Here is a 20,134-nt window from a genome sequence, read left to right as displayed (position 1 = left end):
CTCCTAAAAGTGGTGTAACACAAAAAATGAGAATTTACAAATAAAACGTTGAGAAACCAAATGTACAAACACAAAACAAATTACATTTTCTCTTCTGAGCAGATAACTTCCCAGCGCTTAAACGCTAATCTAAAAACCTAAACCTAAAAAAGCCAGAGGAATGTGCAAAGATCAAACATTCAAACAAGACAAAAAGTGACTCAAGCTAATTAATTCCCTGCCAGTTACTGAAATGGGCAGAAGAAAACCTAAACAAAAGAAGATAGTTGGCAAAAAAAAAAAAGACAAAGCACAAAGAACATAAAAAGGCAAAGCAGCAGCACTTCTGTAAAGGTAGCCCAGAGAAGCAGTTGTGGCCCGGCTGTAACAGAGCGTTTTCACTCCCGAGGCGTAACATGTCGACGTTTTGTCACGTCCCGCGGCGTTCCTGAGGAACGCGAAAGGAGACCTTCGGTGTTCTTATGGTACGCGGCGGGTTATGGCTGGAATCCAGTGCAATGACGCTCCGGCGGTAATAGACGTTCCAGCCCTGTATTCCAGTCCTAAACCTAACCTTATCCCTAGCCCTGACCATAACCTTATTCCTGGCTTTAACCAGGACTTTAATGATGTTAAATAGCGTGTTTCTAAGCGATTTGAAGAAAAAGAGCGAACATGTGTAGATTCAGTCCAGACGGTTCTCATATTTCCTCTTTTTTCCGAGGTCGTCATTTAGGAACGTGGTGGGTAGCCGAAAACGTAATATGGTGACGATTTGTCACCTAGCGTAAAATGTTACGCTTTGGGAGTGAGAACGGGTTGGCTGTAAAGCTATATCAGTCGCCCACTACTATATAATGATCCATCCATCCATCCATCTTCATCCGCTTTGTCCGGGGCCGGGTCGCGGGGGCAGCAGCCTAAGCAAAGAGGCCCAGACCTCCCTCAACCCAGCCACCTCCTCCAGCTTATCCGGGGGAATACCAAGGCGTTCCCAGGCCAGCCGAGAGATATAATCTCTCCAGCGTGTCCTGGGTCTGCCCCGGGGCCTCCTCCCGGTGGGACATGCCTGGAATACCTCACCCAGGAGGCGCCCAGGGGGCATCCTTGTCAGATGCCCGAACCACCTCAGCTGGCTCCTTTCGATGTGGAGCAGCAGCTGCTCTACTCTGAGCCCCTCCCGGATGGCCGAACTTCTCACCCTATCTCTAAGGGAGAGGCCAGCCACCCTTCGGAGGAAGCTCATTTCTGCCGCTTGTATCCGCGATCTCGTTCTTTCGGTCACTACCCACAGCTCGTGGCCATAGGTGAGGGTAGGGACGTAGATTGACCGGTAAATTGAGAGCTTCGCTTTTACACTCAGCTCCCTCTTCACCACGACGGACCGGTGCAGCGTCCGCAATACTGCAGCTGCAGCCCCAATCCGTCTGTCGATCTCCGGCTCCCTTCTCTATATAATGATGTTGGAGGAAATAATTTATAGCTCTAGGATTGAGAGCAATAAATTAAGTTCAAAATGAAAATTGTTGGATTTGGAGAACCAGATTCAAATATATGTTAATATTAATATTAGTTAGTATCTTTAACTGTCCTCTAATCTTCTGCTTTTTGAAAATTGTGATAATAAATGTTCATACATTTTCAAGTTTCGTATATGAAATAGAAATTTCATTCAAGTTTTGATGTGTTTGAGATATCAAAATTGGTCTATTTTGAGTTTTTGGTGAGTTATCAGCTACTTGAACAAGTGAGCATAAGGTGTGTGTTCCTGAATACTAACAGGTACTGACAATGAAAGGGCAGTCCTGTCATGCAAATAGGTTTTGAAAGGTAAAACTCACATCTCCAGCATATATTTTCCAAACTGTTTGGATCCCCACCAGGATGAAATAATACTGTTGAAAAATGCTGAAAAGCATGAAGTTGTCATGGGGTCTGCTGTGGGTTATTTATATTATGTATAGAAAGGCAGATCTGAAATATGCAGAATACAAGAAAGAATAGAGAAAGGAGAAAAATAGGAAAATACAAGAAAAACCCAACTAATTAAATCCCTCTCAAAAAATATAAGGACCATTTTCAGTCCTCTTTTAATTTATTCTCTTGACCTGTTCATTTGTTTCCCAGAAGGTTGACATGACAATATGGAAAAATACTTTGCCTTGTTCCCGAAAACTGTGATTTGTTTGTGTAATGGGAACCAACAACACGTCAGTTTGTCTTATGCAAAAAAGATGTTTGTCTAGCTTCTCCTATTAACCTTGGATTTCTTTAAGCATATGAATGGTTTCCAAGTATTGTTAACTTTGGGTAAACTGAAAAAAAACCTAAAACAGCTATATTACCAATATGTCCTCCTTGTGACATGTGTGTGTGTAGCTGAAGGTTAAAATAAAAGATACATTCCTATTGAGTCAGTTGATGAAACAGATTAATTTTATACTTTTATTCAGGTTCTTTCAAATTTTTTGCTCAATGAAATTCAGATGATCAATAATCACAAATTTTCAACCTCCACATCTGAAGTGACTGTTTCATTCAACTTGTGTTGTACTACAGCATGGATAAAAGGGCCGCCCTGACATGTAAATATGCTTTGACATGCAAAGCTCACATCTCCAGCAAATATCTTACAAAACCTCTTTGGATCCTCATTTCTCTGCTGAACCCTTTAGAGAAATTCAACAATGGATCAGATCTTCACCTGCATCCTATTCCTGATGGGATTGTTTGGAACTTTTACAAAGTACATTCACGTTAATGACAAAATGAATTGGCTTAAAGCTCAGACTTACTGTCGGCAGCACTACACAGACCTGGCCCCTGTCAGTAATGAGAAGGATAATGACAAACTTCAGCAGCTCTCCAGCAATGTCAATGACTTTATCTGGATAGGACTGGTAAGAAATTCCTCAAACCGAAAAGAATGGCTGTGGTCAGGAGGTGGAGCACCAACCTGGTATTTGTGGGAACCAGGTCAGCCTGATGACTATCTTCTGGGTCGTGAAGACTATGGCTGTATGTGGGAAAGCAAGTGGTATGATGCAAGCCTATTATATAAAATAACCTTCTTCTGCTACAGTCCAGCAGTGGTGAAGCAGGAAAAGACTTGGGAGGAAGCTCTGGAGTACTGCAGGGAGCACCATGTTTTAAGCCTAATCTTGAAAGTAGAGATAGTGTCTGTCTCCCGAATCCAAACTGGAAGCTGGTTCCACAGAAGAGGGGCCTGAAAACTGAAGGCTCTCCCTCCAATTCTACTTTTAAATACTCTAGGAACAACAAGTAGGCCTGCAGAGCGAGAGCGAAGTGCTCTAATGGGGTGATATGGTACTACAAGGTCATTAAGATAAGATGGGGCCTGATTATTTAAGACCTTGTATGTGAGGAGCAGGATTTTGAATTCAATTCTGGATTTAACAGGAAGCCAATGAAGGGAAGCCAAAACAGGAGAAATATGCTCTCTCTTTCTAGTCCCTGTCAGTACTCTTGCTGCAGCATTTTGGATTAGCTGAAGGCTTTTCAGGGAGTTTTTAGGACATCCTGATAATAATGAATTACAGTAGTCCAAGTAGCCCAAGTAATAAATGCATGAACTAGTTTTTCAGCATCACTCTGAGACAAAAATGTTCAAAAATGGACTCCAAGGTTCCTCCCAGTGGAGGCCAAGGTAGTGCCATCCAGAGTAAGAATCTGGTTAGCAGTTGTCACACATGGAAATCAAATGTGTGATAAGGATTCAAACACAAGTGTAACTTATGAATACATGTTCATACTTTTATTCCACAATCAGAGAGAAAGAAAAACAGAGAGAGTGCAGGACAGACAGACAGGTGACAGTCTCAGAACGAGGATTTAGTGTTTGTGTTATTACGAGTGCTAAACAAGAAGAGTTCCCAGATGGTACAGTGGACACATGTGCGACTCCTGTGATTACAGCATCTTTCTTTCAGTTTAACGAGTGAACCATTGTTACACCCCTGAAAACAGGGGGAAAAGAATCACGAGAGTGATTATGACTTGCGTCTCTCATGCAGTAGTTTATTGCAGTGAAAATGAGCAGAAACGTTTCACATTCTGTACTGCTAAATGTCACATGGTGGAAGAAAAACACTAAATAATAAACCGAAATACTAAAGTCCTTACTATACATATACTTGAGCAGGTTTCCTGACAAAATGGCTGACAATTGCGGCGTTTTTAGCTCCTGCAGTTATCTTAATGGCCATTACACAGTACAAAACTGAGGCTCAAAACCGCCACGTATATGTGCACAAAACTGTAATATAATGCTTCTAACGCTTACAACACAATGAAGGATTACCTCTTAAATATCTTAACAGTGTACACATTGGAGATATATCAACTTTTAAACACTTTTACCTGAAAACAGGGGGGAAAGAATCACGAGAGTGATTATGACTTGCGTCTCTCATGCAGTAGTTTATTGCAGTGAGGAGAACATGTGAAAGCCCCCTAGTGGAGAATAGAGACACTACTAATCGATCCCAGAAAAGGCTTACTAGCCGATCACTGATGTATAGATTGTAGTTCTCTTAAGTAACATGAAAGCCATTAATATAATATGAAAAATAATAAACTCTTAACCATTTTCTTACCATATTTACATTATTTTCGTCCTTATATCAACTGATATGAATTAGTATTAATTGAACAGTTTTATATGCAGTAGTCCTTCAACCTGTCACACCATCAGGTCGTTCAAACACACGTTAAAGTCCGTTTGGCTCGACACCACCGAACAGAGGCAGCAATATAACATAGCTAACATTAACAGTGCAGTGAATCCTGCTTGTGCCGTGATATTCAGGACTGCAAGCCGAGCGGCATCACTGACTTTCAGCCTGTTGTGTTTGTGGATATATGACTGACTTTAATTGTCCATAAAATCATCACATTCTCTGTAAGATTAAGGTCAAATATTGAACAGGGTATATTTTAAAGTAAAGGCTTTAAAACCAAGTTAACGCTGAAAGTACAAACATCGCTAATGTTACATAACTTTGCCGACATGTGGCCAACAGTAATATTTTAATGTTCTTCATTATTAAACATTTGCACATAAGTAAGTTACATAATATTCATACTTACTTTTAAAAGTTTACTCTTCGGCCGCTCCGCTTCCACCGTTTTTTTCTGCAAAATTATCCACACCCACCGCCGCGCTATGAAGTCTGGGATATGTTGGGCCATGAATTCTACACTGCCACATCCTTAAAATTCAAGGAAATGAAGGACGCATTTGAGGGCCGCATTTCGAGCAGCCTTCGTCGCGTTGCTGTGACGTAATCGGCCTTAAAATGCGGCCTTTAAGGCTGCAGACCCTGAATTGGGATACAGCCATATATTTGACACATTTGAGGAAAATACTAATAAAATAAAATAAAAAATAAATAAAATAGATGTTCCCTTTAGAAATCTTTTTTTTTTTTTGCTCTTCTTTGCTCTATAAAAATAGTTGATTTTCTTTTTCAATCACTCATCTTAGCAGTAGGATTTACATGAAAAGAGAAACAAATTAAGTTTGAGTGAAAATGTACATTTTTTGCACTCTCTGGTCAACTGACTCAGTGACTCAAATGACTCAAAAAACTCGATTCACTTTGGTGAGTGACTCGTTGAAACTCGATTTAGTAAAAAGAATCGAATTTACCATCACTAGACTATGTACATTGGGCAATAGCTGACACGCAATGGTCTGAAAATAGACCCAGAGAAGGTTAGGGCTATAGAGTAAATGCCCAGACCTACGTGAAGGCAGTACAGAGACTGTTAGGTATAGTGAACTACTTAGCAGGTTTTGTCCACATCTGTCCGACCACTGTGACATACTGAGACAACTGACACACAAAGACAGTGAGTGGAAATGGACGACTCGACATGAGGACGCATTCCAGAGACTGAAACAGACTATAGCACAGGCTCCAGTCCTGAAGTATTACTGCCCAGAGGAAGAGCTGACAGTACAATGTGACGCTTCTGACAAAGGGTTAGGTGCAGCGCTCATGAAAAAGGATAAGCCTGTGGCTTTTGCGACTAGAGCACTTACACGTACAGAGCAAGGTTATGCCCAGATCGAAAAAGAGCTTTTGGCTGTAGTTTTCAGTATGGAGAAGTTTCATCAGTACACATATGGTCGTAAAGTGGTAGTATAGAGTGATCACAAACCCTTAGAGACCATTGTAAGAAAACCGTTGTTGAGTGCACCCAAACGGTTGCAAAGGATGCTTATGCACATTCAGAAATACGACTTAGATGTGGTGTATGTGCCAGGGAAAGACATGTTATTAGCAGACACGTTGAGTACGGTATATCTTCCAGAGTGCTCACCGCAGGGCTCCATAGAGGAGGAAATAGAGAGCATTAACATGGTCACTCATGCACCCATCTCACCTGACATACTAAACAGGATAAGGACTGCTATACAAGAGGGCAAAGCACTAAGGATCCTCATTGATACAATGCACAGAGGTTGGCCGACTGACAAAAGAGACATTGACAGTGACATCAAACCATACTTCTCATTCCAGGATGAACTAAGTAGTCAGGATGGACTTGTGCTTAGAGGCGTGTTGTTGTCCTGAATACCAAGAGATAGGAGATCATAGGTAGACTACACTCGACACACCTAGGCGTAGAAGGTTGTCTAAAGAGAGCCAGAGAGTGTGTGTATTGGCCAGACATGAACGAACAAATTAAGACTTATGTGACTAAGTGTGACATCTGCAGGTCAGTTGACTACAGACAGCAGAAAGAGACTTTGGTCCCACATGAGATCCCAACTAGACCATGGGCTAAGGTGGGCACAGACCTGTTTATATTCCACAACAAGGACTACCTTATCACAGTGGACTACTATTCAAACTTCTGGGGAAATTGACTATCTCCCGGACACTAAGTCCACCACAGTGATTAGAAAGTTAAAGGCTCACCTTGCCAGACAGGGCATCTCGGACATTATTGTTTCAGAAAATGGACCACAGTATACGTCCGGTGAGTTTGTGAGATTTAGTCGACTGTGGAATTTCCAGCACAAAACATCTTCACTAGGGGTGGGTTTTTATAATCGATTTATCGATTAAAATCGATTCTGGCTTGGATAACGTAAAATCGATTCATTAACAAAAAGGCTATGAAAACTATTACTATTTGTAGTAATTACAAATTATTTGAATGTTTGTTATTCTTTGTATCACACCCCCTGGCATATGTTAATTTTGTACTAATTGTATACATGTTCTGTATACTGTTTCTTAATAAAGTTTAATATTTAAAAAAAAAAGGTGACATTTGTGGACGCTGGTATTTTTTTCCAGGGTGTACCCTGCCTCTCGCCCTATGACAGCTGGGATAGGCTCCAGCGCCCCCCGCGACTCTGAAAAGGATAAGCGGAAGCGAATGGATGGATGGATGGTATTTTTTTACTTGGAGAATTTATCAGTAAAGTTTCAATCTCTGTCACCCCCTCCTCCCCCCAAAAATAAAAGTACGTGTTATTGCCAATGACAGTAGAAAACTGTCATTGGTTGTCACACCTACTCGCAAAAAGAGTACAGGAGGACTAAAATAGTACCTTCTCTGCGCTTCCTTCATCGTATTAAAAAGCATACTTGAACGGAAAACTATGGGCTCAAAATGCGGTCATAAATATTTTGTACTTGTAAATCGGTTTTGTACTTGTAAAAAAGATTTGTGTGTGTAAAAAAGATTTGTGTGTGCGTAAAAAAGATTTGTGTGTGGACTTAGCCAAAAAAACCCTGCAAGTTACAACTACGAATTTTGACCCCATTTTTCTTCCTTTCATCTGATTGGTGAATGTCGTCAATCACAAATGTAACAATCCAATCAGAGAACAGATGGGTTTGGCTGTCGGAGGGGCGCTTTTTTTGAACTGCAGGTCTTTGAAGGGAATAAATGCCCTTTTACATGCCAACCCAGCGTTTTCCTTCATCACCACGAAGGAAAACAGTCTGTGGTCGTCCGAGTTTGGTGATTTTTGTGTCACAGGACTACGTGTTTAATACAGGGACTTCCGCAGCCTTTTCAACAGTGCTGCGGAGGCAGGGGGGGGGGGGGGGGCAGTGTTTTGGAAATGACAGTCTTCATTACAAAGCTTTCTTCGTTATGAATTAGCATACATGTTTTTATTGAACATTTGAAGAACTAGCAAAAAAAACAGAAACTCTTGTAGTTCACATAAAGTCAGCGATAAAAACAACAAGGAGCAGGTGCATCTAGTACAGGTAGAGCTGCTGCAAAAACCCACAGAGCTCAGCAGCCAGCAACAAATTCTGGATCCTTTGCTTTTAGTTAGCAATTAGCATTAGCAGCACATCCTGCATCCGATGTGAAGGGACTTTTATGCTGCGCGCTGTGACTCACAGCAATGGTCCCGGGTCAGCCCTGACGTTGTGTTAAACTAATCCTAAAGTAATAATGGTATTTCTAACCACTGACATACCACAACTTTATCCTTTCAACAGCTGCTGAAAGTAAGGGGACCTAACTGCTATCGGATATTTATATAGGGCTTTGGAGCGTGATGTCACGGGGGTGGGCGTGGAAAGGATTTTGGCCCAATCCGCCATTTTGGGGGTCTAGCGCAAGTGAAAAGGGAGCGAAGGCACACACAACAGCCATGGTTCGTATTTGCTGTGTGGTCGGCTGCAATGTTCGATTGCACAACACCGGCAAGAGAATAAGCTTGAAAAGGGTTTATCTTTTCATTCTTTCCCAACCTGGAAGCAACATGAGGCAGCTCGTGTATCGATGTTACCAAACGAAGGCGTCTAGCCTGGATAGCAGCTGTGAGACGAGCTGACGTGCAGTTCTCTTCCATCTCCAAATATCTGTTGGTGCTCCAGACATTTTCATTCCGGTAAGTTCTAAATATGTTCATATCACTCTTTATAGCCTATTAGTTTCATTTTCAATGCACTCTGAGGTCATAGCAAATTAGAACAAACATCCTACTGAGTGATTTTGCAGAACTACCTTCTATTTATAGAGTTGCTAATTATTTGGCATTATTGCAGCAAACCAGCCGATGAAATGGATGAAATATCATGACTGGGTCCCAGCGCTACACAAGGGACCTGCTTCAAACATCACCATGCCAATCAGATTACTTCTTCCATGTGAGGGTGAAGAGTTGACCCTCCTGGATAAGATGGTGAAGGTTTGCTGCGTTTGGTGAACAGTGTGATAATAAAACCAGGGAAGAATGAAACCTGCTTCTGATAAATGTTCTTAAGTCTTGTGCTGTTATTTTTTCAAAAGATACAGTAAATAAAGTAATGTTAGTAGTGGGTGATATCATGTAAACACTCATGGTTTTGTGTAAACATTTTGTCATTTGTAAACTATAAATGACATGGATTTTACACTGTTACTGATGTGATGTTCTATAAAGTGGTTTTAATAAAATAAAAAAAGAGGCAAAAATTAGTTTGTTTCTTTATTCAACATTTGAACAGTGTGACTCAGTCAGTACATATTCAGTAAATGCAAATTATTTACACGGCAGTGCACTTCAGGCATAAATCTAGACCCCTAGATAAAACATTATGGCATTATAGCAGTGACAACTCCTCCACAGTAGCAGGTGGGAGTTTTCTTTTTTGAGGACGGCTCCTTTTACCTGTCACTACAGATGGTCTGTTTATGTTTTGATCAAGAGCCTTTTTTTAGGCAGCTGAAGAGGAGAAGTGGCCAACCACTGGCTGTATCTTGGTCACATTACCCAGCAAAACCCAGTATGCAGGTTCATCTGTAACAGTCCTTGTGCCACAGATCAACACTGCTGCTTCTACATTAAACAGAAGAGCAGCGACATGGCTGCAGGTCTCTGCGACTCCGGCCATACAGGTGCAGTGGGCGGCTTCAACCTTCCCTGTGATGCTCACAGTGACCCATGGCTGCAATGCTGGTTCATTCAGTCTTTGAGAGTGCAGGACCTGAAACACACACAAAGTTCATTTAAAGACAAGAACTATGAGCCAAGGCCGACGTAAATGTGTTTAATCTACTTTATCATAAATGTAACAAAGTGTTTAGAAAGTTAGCACATACATGTCATTTTTCATTTCTTTATGTGTCCATCTATAGAACGCTGCATGTTATAGTGTAAATCTGCCTGTTCTCTTTCAGAAACCTGCCTGCAGAAAATGAACCTAAAGTATGTAATGCAAGGATGTCATCACTTTAGAGATGGAGAAAGCATAAAGTGACAATTATGAATCACTTAATATGATAAGGATATTCTGCAGGTCATTAATCAATGTATAAAACTAAAATAAAATGTATTTTTAGTGACACAGGATACAAACATGGAAGCAAGATGTGTAATTAGGATTATTTATAATAAATATGAATAAATTAGTGCAATTTCTTTAACCATAAAGAATAACTAAATCCTTCAGGACAATGTCACATCAATGCACTGAACTCACTATGTTATCCACCTAACAGCCTCCACATGTTCTCACTGTAATTTCCCCTCATGAATGAATTTATGCTGCACTAATCTGAATGTTTGGAGGGAAATCAAACGCATTTCACTCACTGTACTCGAGCTGACTTACCTTTGTTTGAATGACGACTTGTACGGCGCTGACTCCACAGACAAGGTACGAAAATATGTCAGGCTACGTCAATAGCGCTAGGTGTTCGGGGTTTCTACTCCACGGCCATATGTCATACGGGTCCACATTTCCAATGCACGCTATTTTCTGCAAGTACCGCTGCTTCGCCTCTTTACGCAATTGGTCTCTATACAGTTCATTCTCTTTTGAGCTGCTTTTAAGCATCTTTCTTGTAGTCGTCGTTCCAACACAGTGTGTTTGTTTTGATTCATAGACCCCGAAAATGGCGCTGCGCTCCCACAATGCATTGCGGCGTGACGTCAACTCCAAAGCCCTATCCGGTTGTTCAGTCTGACGTCACTAGCCGCGTCTGGGTCTAAACTCCGCTGCAGCTCCATATATCAAACGATCACTGTGGCATTACTGAGAGTTGAAAAACTGTCTAAAGTCTTTCATCTTTAATAAAATGATCAGCGTTCTGCTCTACCAGGTGTAACAATTGAGTTTAACATCCAGGCATCCATGAAAACGGAATTTATGACATTTAACGGAGTTAGAAGTTAGCAGGGAGTTAGCTCGCTAGCTTCTATCTAAATACAATATAGCATATCCTGACTGCGGGGTTTTGGAAACAAATTCAAACGTACAGCTCTGTTATCACTTCCAGCATAAATGAAGACAGAAAACTAAACAGCAGTGACGTTTGTAGGGTTACTGAAGTTGGGCTAGCTGGTATATAATGATGTGCTACGTGACCGCTAGCGACACAGCTATGTTAGCATAATATAAACAAGCTAACTTTTTTTCCACTCGATAAAAGTTAACGTGAGTGTTCTCAGTGGTCAGAAACAAATGTAATCGCATGGCAGGATGCTGTAAAAGGACCAAACTTCAGCCAGGAGAACAACTGAGATAATCCATCCACAATACGAGGTTAGTCATTCATATACTGCTGCATGGGCTGGGCTGTAGTTACATCCTAAGGTTTTAAAAACTGAGCTTAAATAAATGATTAGCGGTAATAAAAGCCGAGGGAGGTCAACCTGGATCACTGACTGTTTTAGGAGCTTTTTGAGATCAAATAGAAGAAAATACATAACATTAAACATGTTAACAACACAAAAGCCATATTAAACGCAGACTACTTTAGGCCCGGAAGTAGGATTCGTCGCGTCATCACTGAACAACCGGATAGAGATTACCCTTCAAGGACCTGCAGTTCAAAAAAGTGCCCCTCCGATAGCCAAACCCATCTGTTCTCTGATTGGATTGTTTAATTTGTGATTGACATGACATTGACCAATCAGTTTAAAGGAAGAAAAATAGGGTCAAAATTCGTATTTGTAACTTGCAGGGGTTTTTTGGGCTAAGTCCACACTCAAATCTTTTTTACGCACGCACAAATCTTTTTTACACATACAAATCTTTTTTACGCACGCACAAATCTTTTTTACACATACAAATCTTTTTTACGCACGCACAAATCTTTTTTACACATACAAATCTTTTTTGCGCATGCACAAATTTTTTTTACACATACAAATCTTTTTTACAAGTACAAAACCGATTTACAAGTACAAAATATTTATGACCACATTTTGAGCCCATAGAAAACGTTTCCGATGTTATTCTGTGGATGTCTGCGCTTAATAAGTATAATTTAAACGACGCTGAGACTCGGTATGAGACATGAGTATTTCTCTTAAGCTGTTTTTCATACTGAGCAACATCTACGCATGCGTGAAACCCGTATTGCACGTTATGCTATTTTAGGTTTTGCATTTAACTTTTATTTATTATTACCGTAGACTGCAAACAGATAGTGTCGACCTGGATTTGTCGGTGCATTAGTGAAGTGGAAGTGTTTGGTACAATTGTGGTGTTTTCTACAATCACTGGCATGAACTAGTTTGACTTTCTTTGGTCACATGATGCGACTCCGCAGAAGTCACCTGATTTGTTGTGCCGCTAGTAAGGAAAAAATGGCTGCTCACTTGTCGTACGGTAGAGTGAATTTAAACATATTGAGAGAAGCAGCACGAAAAGAGCTTCGAGAGTTTTTGGACAAATGCGCAGGAAGCAAGGTGACAAACCCGCATACGCCTGTGAAATGTGGTCCAAACACTGGTAGTGGTACTCAATGTGGTCTCTGAGCCTCAGCGTTACCATGAGACTGTCAGTTAACATTATAGTCATAGTTTTATTTTGAATGTGTAAAACAGTACAGATAACGCAGACATATATCTGTATAGGTGCGTCGTATTATAAAATATTCGAGCTAATAGCTAAGTAAAAGTTAGCAAGTATCGCCTGACAGAACATCTTCAGTTCTGCTTACTCACGATTCAAAGCTTTGTTTGTTCTTACTCTCTTACTTTAGGCCATTGTTTGGGACGAATATCTGACGGGACCGTTTGGACTAATAGCTCAGTACTCTCTGTTGAAGGTAAGTGCTTTCTGTTTACAAACCCATTTCTAAAAATGTTAAGAAGCTGTGCTTTGTGGGAATGCAATGATTTGCAAATCTCCTAAACCAATATATAAATAGAAAACGTCAGAGCTTTATATTGTTTAATGAAAAAATATTAGGCCCTTTTGAATGTGATGGCAACAAGACAACTGAAAACGTTGGTACACGAAGAACAGTCTGGAAAAGTAATTGGTACTAAAATGAAATAGCTTGAGGAACATTTGGTAACAGGTCAGTAACATGATTTGTACATATCAGCCATAGTTGAACGTGATCCAGAAATGCTACTGTCTGCTAATGTAAAATGCAAAGTGGAAAACTATTCTGTGGTCAGATGAATTAAGACTTTAAATTATTTTTGCAAAACGTGGATGTTGTGTCCTCAGGACTAAACAGGAAAGGCAGCATCTGACTTATTATCAGCACTGAGTTCAAAAACCTGCACCTTTGATGGAGCTGCATTCATGCCTGTGGAATTGGTAGTCTACATATCTAGCAATGCTGAAAACAGGTTTGACATATGCTCCTATCCAGACTGGATAGGACAGCAGTCTTTTTGCACATTTCAGCAAAAGACTGCTAAACCGCATTAAGCATCTATTACAACAGCATGCATTCATAGTTGAAGAGTCTACTGAACTATCCTGCCTACATTCTAGACTTTTCACCAGCTGAAAGCATTTGGCACATCGTGAAATCAAAAATACAACAAATTAGACTCGAAACTGTAGAGCAGCTAGAATTGTATATCAGACAAGAAAGGTACAGTGTTCCTCTCCTAAAAGTCCAGCCGCTAGTCTCCTCAGTTTGTGGTAAAGATACCCATGCCCTTTTTTGAGATGTACTGGTGTCGCCAAATTAAAAATAATCAAATATTTTTCTTGGTCCATTTTCTTATTTTAAATCTTTTATGTTTTCTGTTATTTTTTTAGTGTAAAAGAAATATGTGTTCATGGGATTTTCAAATCTTGGAATTCTGTATTTATTTGCACATTATTTTTTGGAAGTGTTTGCACAATTTATGTCTAAATTAACTCAGACAACAGACAAGGCCCACGTCTTATTATCTAGTTTCTTTTAACACTAATGTCATGTGTCTAATGTTGCTGAGGGTGTTGTTTTAACTTGTCGTTTATTATGGTGTGTTCAGGAACATGAAGTGGAAAAGATGTTCACCCTCAAGAATGGGAGGCTTCCCCCTGCTGATGTCAAAAATATCATCTTTTTTGTCCGGCCCAGACTGGAACTTATGGACATCATTGCAGACAATATAACTAGGTGAGTGTATGTGTCTCAACTTCAATCTGCGATAAAGACAAGGTTTTGTTTTCTTGTCCTTTCTCTCACTTTGCATAGCTATCCACACTTTGCAACATGAATTGTGCTACTCTTTAGTGAGGATAGACACCATTCATCCCGAGACTTTCATATTTTGTTCGTGCCTCGGCGGAGCATGCTGTGCGAACAGCGGCTGAAGGAGCAGGGCGTGCTGGCCTCTTTCATCAACATCGATGAGTATATCCTGGACCTGATTCCCTACGATGGGGACCTGCTGTCCATGGAGTATGAAAGTGCTTTCAGGGTGTGTTCAGGTTGCAGAGTACAAATATATATCATATACTTGCTTTGGTGGAATCTCTCATATACACATAAATTACTCCCCTTTGTCTCACTCAGGAGTGCTACCTGGAAAATGACCAAACAAGTCTGTACCACACAGCCAAAGGCCTCATGACCTTGCAGGCTCTGTATGGCACCATTCCACAGATATATGGGAAAGGAGAATGTGCACGGGTGAGCATGGTGTAACCTGCAATAATTTCTGTTTTATATGAAAGCAGAGGCTCTGCAGCAGCGAGGTGAATACAGTTTTCTGATAAACAAATGCTCTGCTTGTTATCAGCTCGTTGCCAACATGATGTTGAGGATGAAGAGGGAGTTTGCTGGCAGTCAGAATCAGATTCTGCCCGTGTTCGATACCCTTCTTCTCCTTGATCGTAACGTTGACCTGCTCACCCCTCTGGCCACACAGCTCACCTATGAGGGTCTCATTGACGAGATTTACGGAATCAGTAATGGTATGAATAAATCAATTAGAGTTCTTATTCTTATGTTTGCATGTTGAGCCTCAGTAATATTTATTGTATCTGACATCTGCATATCCCGCTGTTTCTTTTGCAACTTTATTTTTAATCAAAAAGCAAAGCAGGATTACGCTTGAACATTAAAATTAATCTTCTTTTTTTCTCCAATATTTGACATATTGTAGTGTTGAGGTGGAGGTTAGTTTCTCCAGCAGTTTGATGATGTCTGCAGTCTAGTGATCCTTGTTTGGATGCTTGCCTGCAGACATTTCTGTGTGGTAGCTTTTCATGCAAGTAGTGTTACTATCCTGAGCCATAAGTTTTTCAGGGATTATTTTATTTTTAGTATTTTTTTTTTTTTAAATTCTATGCTTTCACTCCAGGTTATGTCAAGCTGCCTCCTGAGAAGTTTGCACAGAAGAAGCAAGGTGAAGGGAGTAAAGATTTGCCGACCGAGCCCAAGAAGTTACAGCTCAACTCAGCAGAGGAGCTGTATGCGGAAATCCGGGACAAAAATTTCAATGCTGTTGGAGCAGCACTAAGCAAAAAAGCTAAAATAATATCTGCCGCCTTTGAGGTTAGCCTTGTTTTGGATACATTTTTGCTTTTTTTTCCTTCTTTGCTTACATGTGGTGATCATAGTGTGAAATTTCCTTCATTCCAATCCGGGTACTTTCGGGGAGCAACATGAGATCAGTTTCAGATATTCTTGCTAGGCCAAACAACAAGTAAAGGAGTGCTATGGTCCAGTGCATTATAACTGTAGCATGTCAAAGCCTTGAATTTTATTACTGAGGTGTTTTGTGTGATAGTGGTTAAAGATTATTTGGATGCTGCATCATGCTTGTTTCATCTCTTCTTGTCTCTCAGGAGCGCCATAATGCCAAAACGGTGGGAGAAATTAAGCAGTTTGTCTCCCAGCTGCCTCACATGCAGGCAGCCCGAAGCTCACTGGCTAACCACACTTCTATTGCCGAGCTGATCAAAGACATCACAAGTGCGTATATAATCCAATGCTTTCCCATCAAATCACATTATGTTTTTTAGCATACATCTCGCTCAGTTTTTGGCTTTAAAGTCTTTAAAGACAACTATTTCCATCAATATCCATTACTATGTAGTAAATCATCTATCATCTCATGTTTCAGCATCCGAGGCCTTCTTTGATAATCTAACAGTGGAGCAGGAATTTATGACTGGTGTTGACACAGACAAGGTATTTTTCATCTAGTTACCTATTTTCCTCCCTAAGATAAGTTGTTACACGTTATCAAAAACACGTATATATTAGATAAACCTGTTCAACCATTCTCACACGGCCTGCAGCTCCATGTATTTAGGCTACGTTCACACTGCAGGCGAAAGCGCATCAAATCCGATTTTTTTGACCCTATGCGACCCATATCTGATCATGGCATGACAGTGTGAACAGCACAAATCCGATATTTTCAAATCTGATCTGGGTCACTTTCGTATGTGGTACTGAATCCGATAGATATCTGATGTTTTAGAAAGTGACTGCTGTTTGAACGGTCAGGTCGCATTTAATCCGTCTTTTACGTCACTGACACAAGACAGATGCCAATTATCAGCTCCGGAGAAGACATCGCGAACGCCTCCTGGCCATCACATGTAGATGTTAGTGAAACTGCTGGGAAGACAACGTTGGAGAAATGTGAACATGTTATTTGTACTGTATAATCTGCAGATTCTGACAGAAATCTGCAACTATCCTTTAAAGCACCGCTTCTCTCTAAAACAGCAATAAGGATAATTATTAGGTTATTTACATTATTATGTAAATAACAAAATAACTTAAAGCAAAAATCGGGAGAGGTAAAGTCCAAAACAAGTCTTTATATTAAGAGCCATCAGTCAAACAATACTGTTTGCTCTGGGTCTAAACAGAGCGCGTTGTGTGTGACGTCTTCTTTTGCAGATGCGGGCCGCTTTGAGGGTTCACACTAGAGAGCGTTTGCTGTCACATTTTATTTGTAGTGTGAACAAGCAGACAAAAAAAATTGGATTTGATCAAAAAATTGGAATTGAGCATTAAGACCTGCAGTGTGAACGTAGCCTTAGATACTAAACAAACTGAGCATCTGAATGGGAGGAAAGGTGATGTAAGTGGCTTTGAACATGACATGGTTGTTGATGCCAGATGAGCTGGTATGAGAATTTCACAACTGCTGATCTCCTGGGAGTTTCCCTACACAACCCTATTTGCATCCTTGATGTACACCCAGCAAATCTGCAGCAAGTTTGTGATGCTTTCATTTAAATACAAACTAAAATCTTTGAGGAATGTTTCTTCATGGTATAGATCCAACAGGGTTTCCAGCACCTTGTTGAATCTATACCATGAAGAATTAAGGCAGTTCTGTAGGCAAAAGGGAGTCCAATCCAGTAGTTGCAAGGTGTGTTTTTATAGGTGCTGTTTCACAGGATTTTTAGTAAAAGTTCACTAAACACCCTAAAATTATGTGACTATGCAGGTGAACACGTATATAGAAGACTGCATTGCCCAGAAGGATCCCCTGATCAAGATCCTGCGTCTGGTGTGTATGCAGTCAGTCTGCAACAATGGCCTCAAACACAAGGTGATGGACTACTACAAGAGGGAGATTCTCCAGGTAAAGACATAAAGAAGCTTTCTCTGCACCCTTGGCTGAATCAAAAAATGATTATTTGCTGTGTCATAATTAAAACTGGATGGTTTTGAACTTTTTTCCTCCCCCTGTGTGAAGACCTATGGTTATGAACACATACTCACGCTGAACAACCTAGAGAAGGCTGGTCTTTTAAAGCCACAGACAGGCTCACGGAATAACTACCCCACTATTAGAAAAACTCTTAAACTGTGGATGGAGGACGCCAATGAGCAGGTACTCAATATACAAAAAAAAGAAAGCAGTTAATGGATTAAACTCATGAAAAAGCAAGGGCTGACGTTTGTGAGTTTTTCTGTTCTTTCAGAATCCCAACGACATCTCATATGTGTACAGTGGCTATTCTCCTCTTAGCATCCGACTGACTCAGATCTTGGCACGGCCTGGGTGGCGCAGCATCGAAGAGGTGCTGAAAATGCTTCCCGGCCCACACTTTGAGGAGAGACAACAGCTTCCCTCTGGGCTCCATAAGAAACGTAAGGACTAAGAGAAGCTAGGACTGCTCTTTGCCCTGCTGCTCACAACAGAACAAAAACAGCCGCCCTCCTGCTCTGTGTAGATAAGACACAGGATTTGTTTATGTCAGATGCTGAATAGCGGCAGATTTATGGCATGTAGCCAATGGTGCCACATAGCCACTGTTAGCTTGTCGTTTTTTTGTGTGCCTTTCTTGATAGAAAGGCTGAAAAACCACTCTGTGCTTGATTTGTGAGTGACAGCCAGTGTTTTCCTTTTGTTTTCCTCCATCTTTTCATTTTGGCAGTAGTAGGTGTTGCACTGATGTGAATAATGAATTTAATTATACACTCTGTTTGAAATGTGCTAATTAGAACTGTGTTTGGGCATTAGACAGTTGACTTGTTGCTACATGCCTGCCTTGCATTAGTTTTTAAAGGTGATAATAGAGGACTCTAATCTGGGGGGAGTGTATGGCTAAATAAGGGTTTTCACATTTTTTTTAAAAATTGTGCTTTAACAGAGGGTGGATTGCTATTTGCTTTACATTGAGCTGTGTTTTATTAACATTTATATTTGGTAGTATTTAAAGGATTTACCAGGTCAGAGTGGAATTAAGGAAAAACAATAAAAATATCCTTTGCTATTGTTAATATATTTAGTTTTTATGTTGCATTTTAGTGACTTGCATCTCCTCTCAATGTCCAACAGGCCAGCAGGGAGAGAATCGGACAACGCTGGTGTTCTTCCTCGGTGGTGTGACGTATGCAGAAATAGCTGCTCTCCGTTTCCTCTCTCAAGTGGAAGACAGCGGGATGGAGTATGTTATAGCCACCACAAAACTCATAAATGGCACAACTTGGATCAAATCCCTCATGGACCGCCCTGAATCCCCAACACAATGAGTCACCTGCACGTACACCTGGCCACATCAAAAAGCCCATCTACCAGAAAAGCTCAGCTACTGTTTTTTTTATGTCCACATCACTGTCCTGCAGGTGTTTCATTGATGTCTCTTCCGGTTTAAAGAGAGACCGGCTCTTTCAAAGTTGCCCTGTGAAAATATCTTTATGTCAAAGTAACTGTTACCTACTATGGCACTGCAGCCTTAGGCATTTCCACTTTCTAATCGCCTGAGTGATGCCACCCTTTGTTTTGCAAAGTCCTGTTTGCAAAGTCGGATGTTTGTGTCGGCCGTTTTCTTTTCTTGATGTGTTTACCGTGGGTTGGTCTGACTGAGAAATGCTCATAGTACAGCAAAACGTAGCTCTGAAGCATAGCTTGCTTTATCATCTGTTTTGCCCTAATCAAGAGTTTAATTAGAATTTACAAAATTACACATTTTTTCTTTTCTAAAAGAAAAAAAAAAGGCTGAACAAGCAATGGAGACAATCTGGTGATTTTTATTTTATTTATTTTTTTTGCAGAGGACTCTTCCCCCTGCTGGACATTAGAGAAAAAGCAGGTTTAGGGCAGCCGGAGGCTACATCTGTCTTTTATATACATTCCATAATCTTTACTGTCCTCCCTTTGAGTTGCACCCGTATCTTGCAATTTAAAGGTTTATTGATGTCTAATGAACTTTGTCCTTTGGTTGTGTTTCTGTCATTGCAGCTATTGCTTTTCTGCTACTGTATATATACTGTATATAGAATTAAAACATATTTGTGATGCCATAGAAGAGTAATGATGCATTTGATTTGCATTTTTGAAAGCTTTTGTAGTTGTCTTTTGTTTGTTTTCCTTTGCTTGGATTAAAAATGACTAAATAAAGTCTTAAACTATAATTAGTGTCACATTACTTGGTCATGTGATACGCCATTTTGATTATTGTAAATTGGGCAATTTTTTGGTAAGGAAAGCTGATTGCAAGCG

General features: G+C 40.4%; 1 protein-coding gene and 1 long non-coding RNA gene across 3 annotated transcripts in view; one reads left to right on the top strand and one right to left on the bottom strand.

Annotated features, from left to right (window-relative positions):
* Positions 1-20,134, bottom strand: part of LOC143421465 (uncharacterized) — a 75,188-nt gene that overhangs the window by 33,053 nt on the left and 22,001 nt on the right. The gene's annotated exons all lie outside the window — the stretch shown is intronic.
* Positions 12,382-20,046, top strand: vps33a (VPS33A core subunit of CORVET and HOPS complexes). The gene is made up of 13 exons (XM_004544242.6): positions 12,382-12,664; positions 12,961-13,026; positions 14,201-14,328; positions 14,446-14,632; positions 14,728-14,844; positions 14,954-15,128; positions 15,518-15,711; positions 16,005-16,131; positions 16,283-16,350; positions 17,630-17,767; positions 17,882-18,019; positions 18,111-18,279; positions 18,971-20,046. Exons 1-13 carry the CDS (start codon positions 12,509-12,511, stop codon positions 19,162-19,164), a joined length of 1,857 nt encoding a protein of 618 aa, XP_004544299.1. The 5' UTR covers positions 12,382-12,508; the 3' UTR covers positions 19,165-20,046.

The sequence above is a fragment of the Maylandia zebra genome, linkage group LG12 (genome assembly GCF_041146795.1).
Source record: "Maylandia zebra isolate NMK-2024a linkage group LG12, Mzebra_GT3a, whole genome shotgun sequence".
NCBI classification, from domain to species: Eukaryota; Metazoa; Chordata; class Actinopteri; order Cichliformes; family Cichlidae; genus Maylandia; species Maylandia zebra.
This window is presented reverse-complemented; position numbering and strand designations above follow the sequence as displayed.

Coding starts and splice junctions, on each gene's coding strand:
- vps33a (XM_004544242.6), top strand. CDS start 12,509: ATGATGCGACTCCGCAGAAGTCACCTGATTTGTTGTGCCGCTAGTAAG. Junction 12,665..12,960: donor ACAAATGCGCAGGAAGCAAG/GTGACAAACCCG, acceptor CTCTTACTTTAG/GCCATTGTTTGGGACGAATA. Junction 15,129..15,517: donor GATTTACGGAATCAGTAATG/GTATGAATAAAT, acceptor CTTTCACTCCAG/GTTATGTCAAGCTGCCTCCT.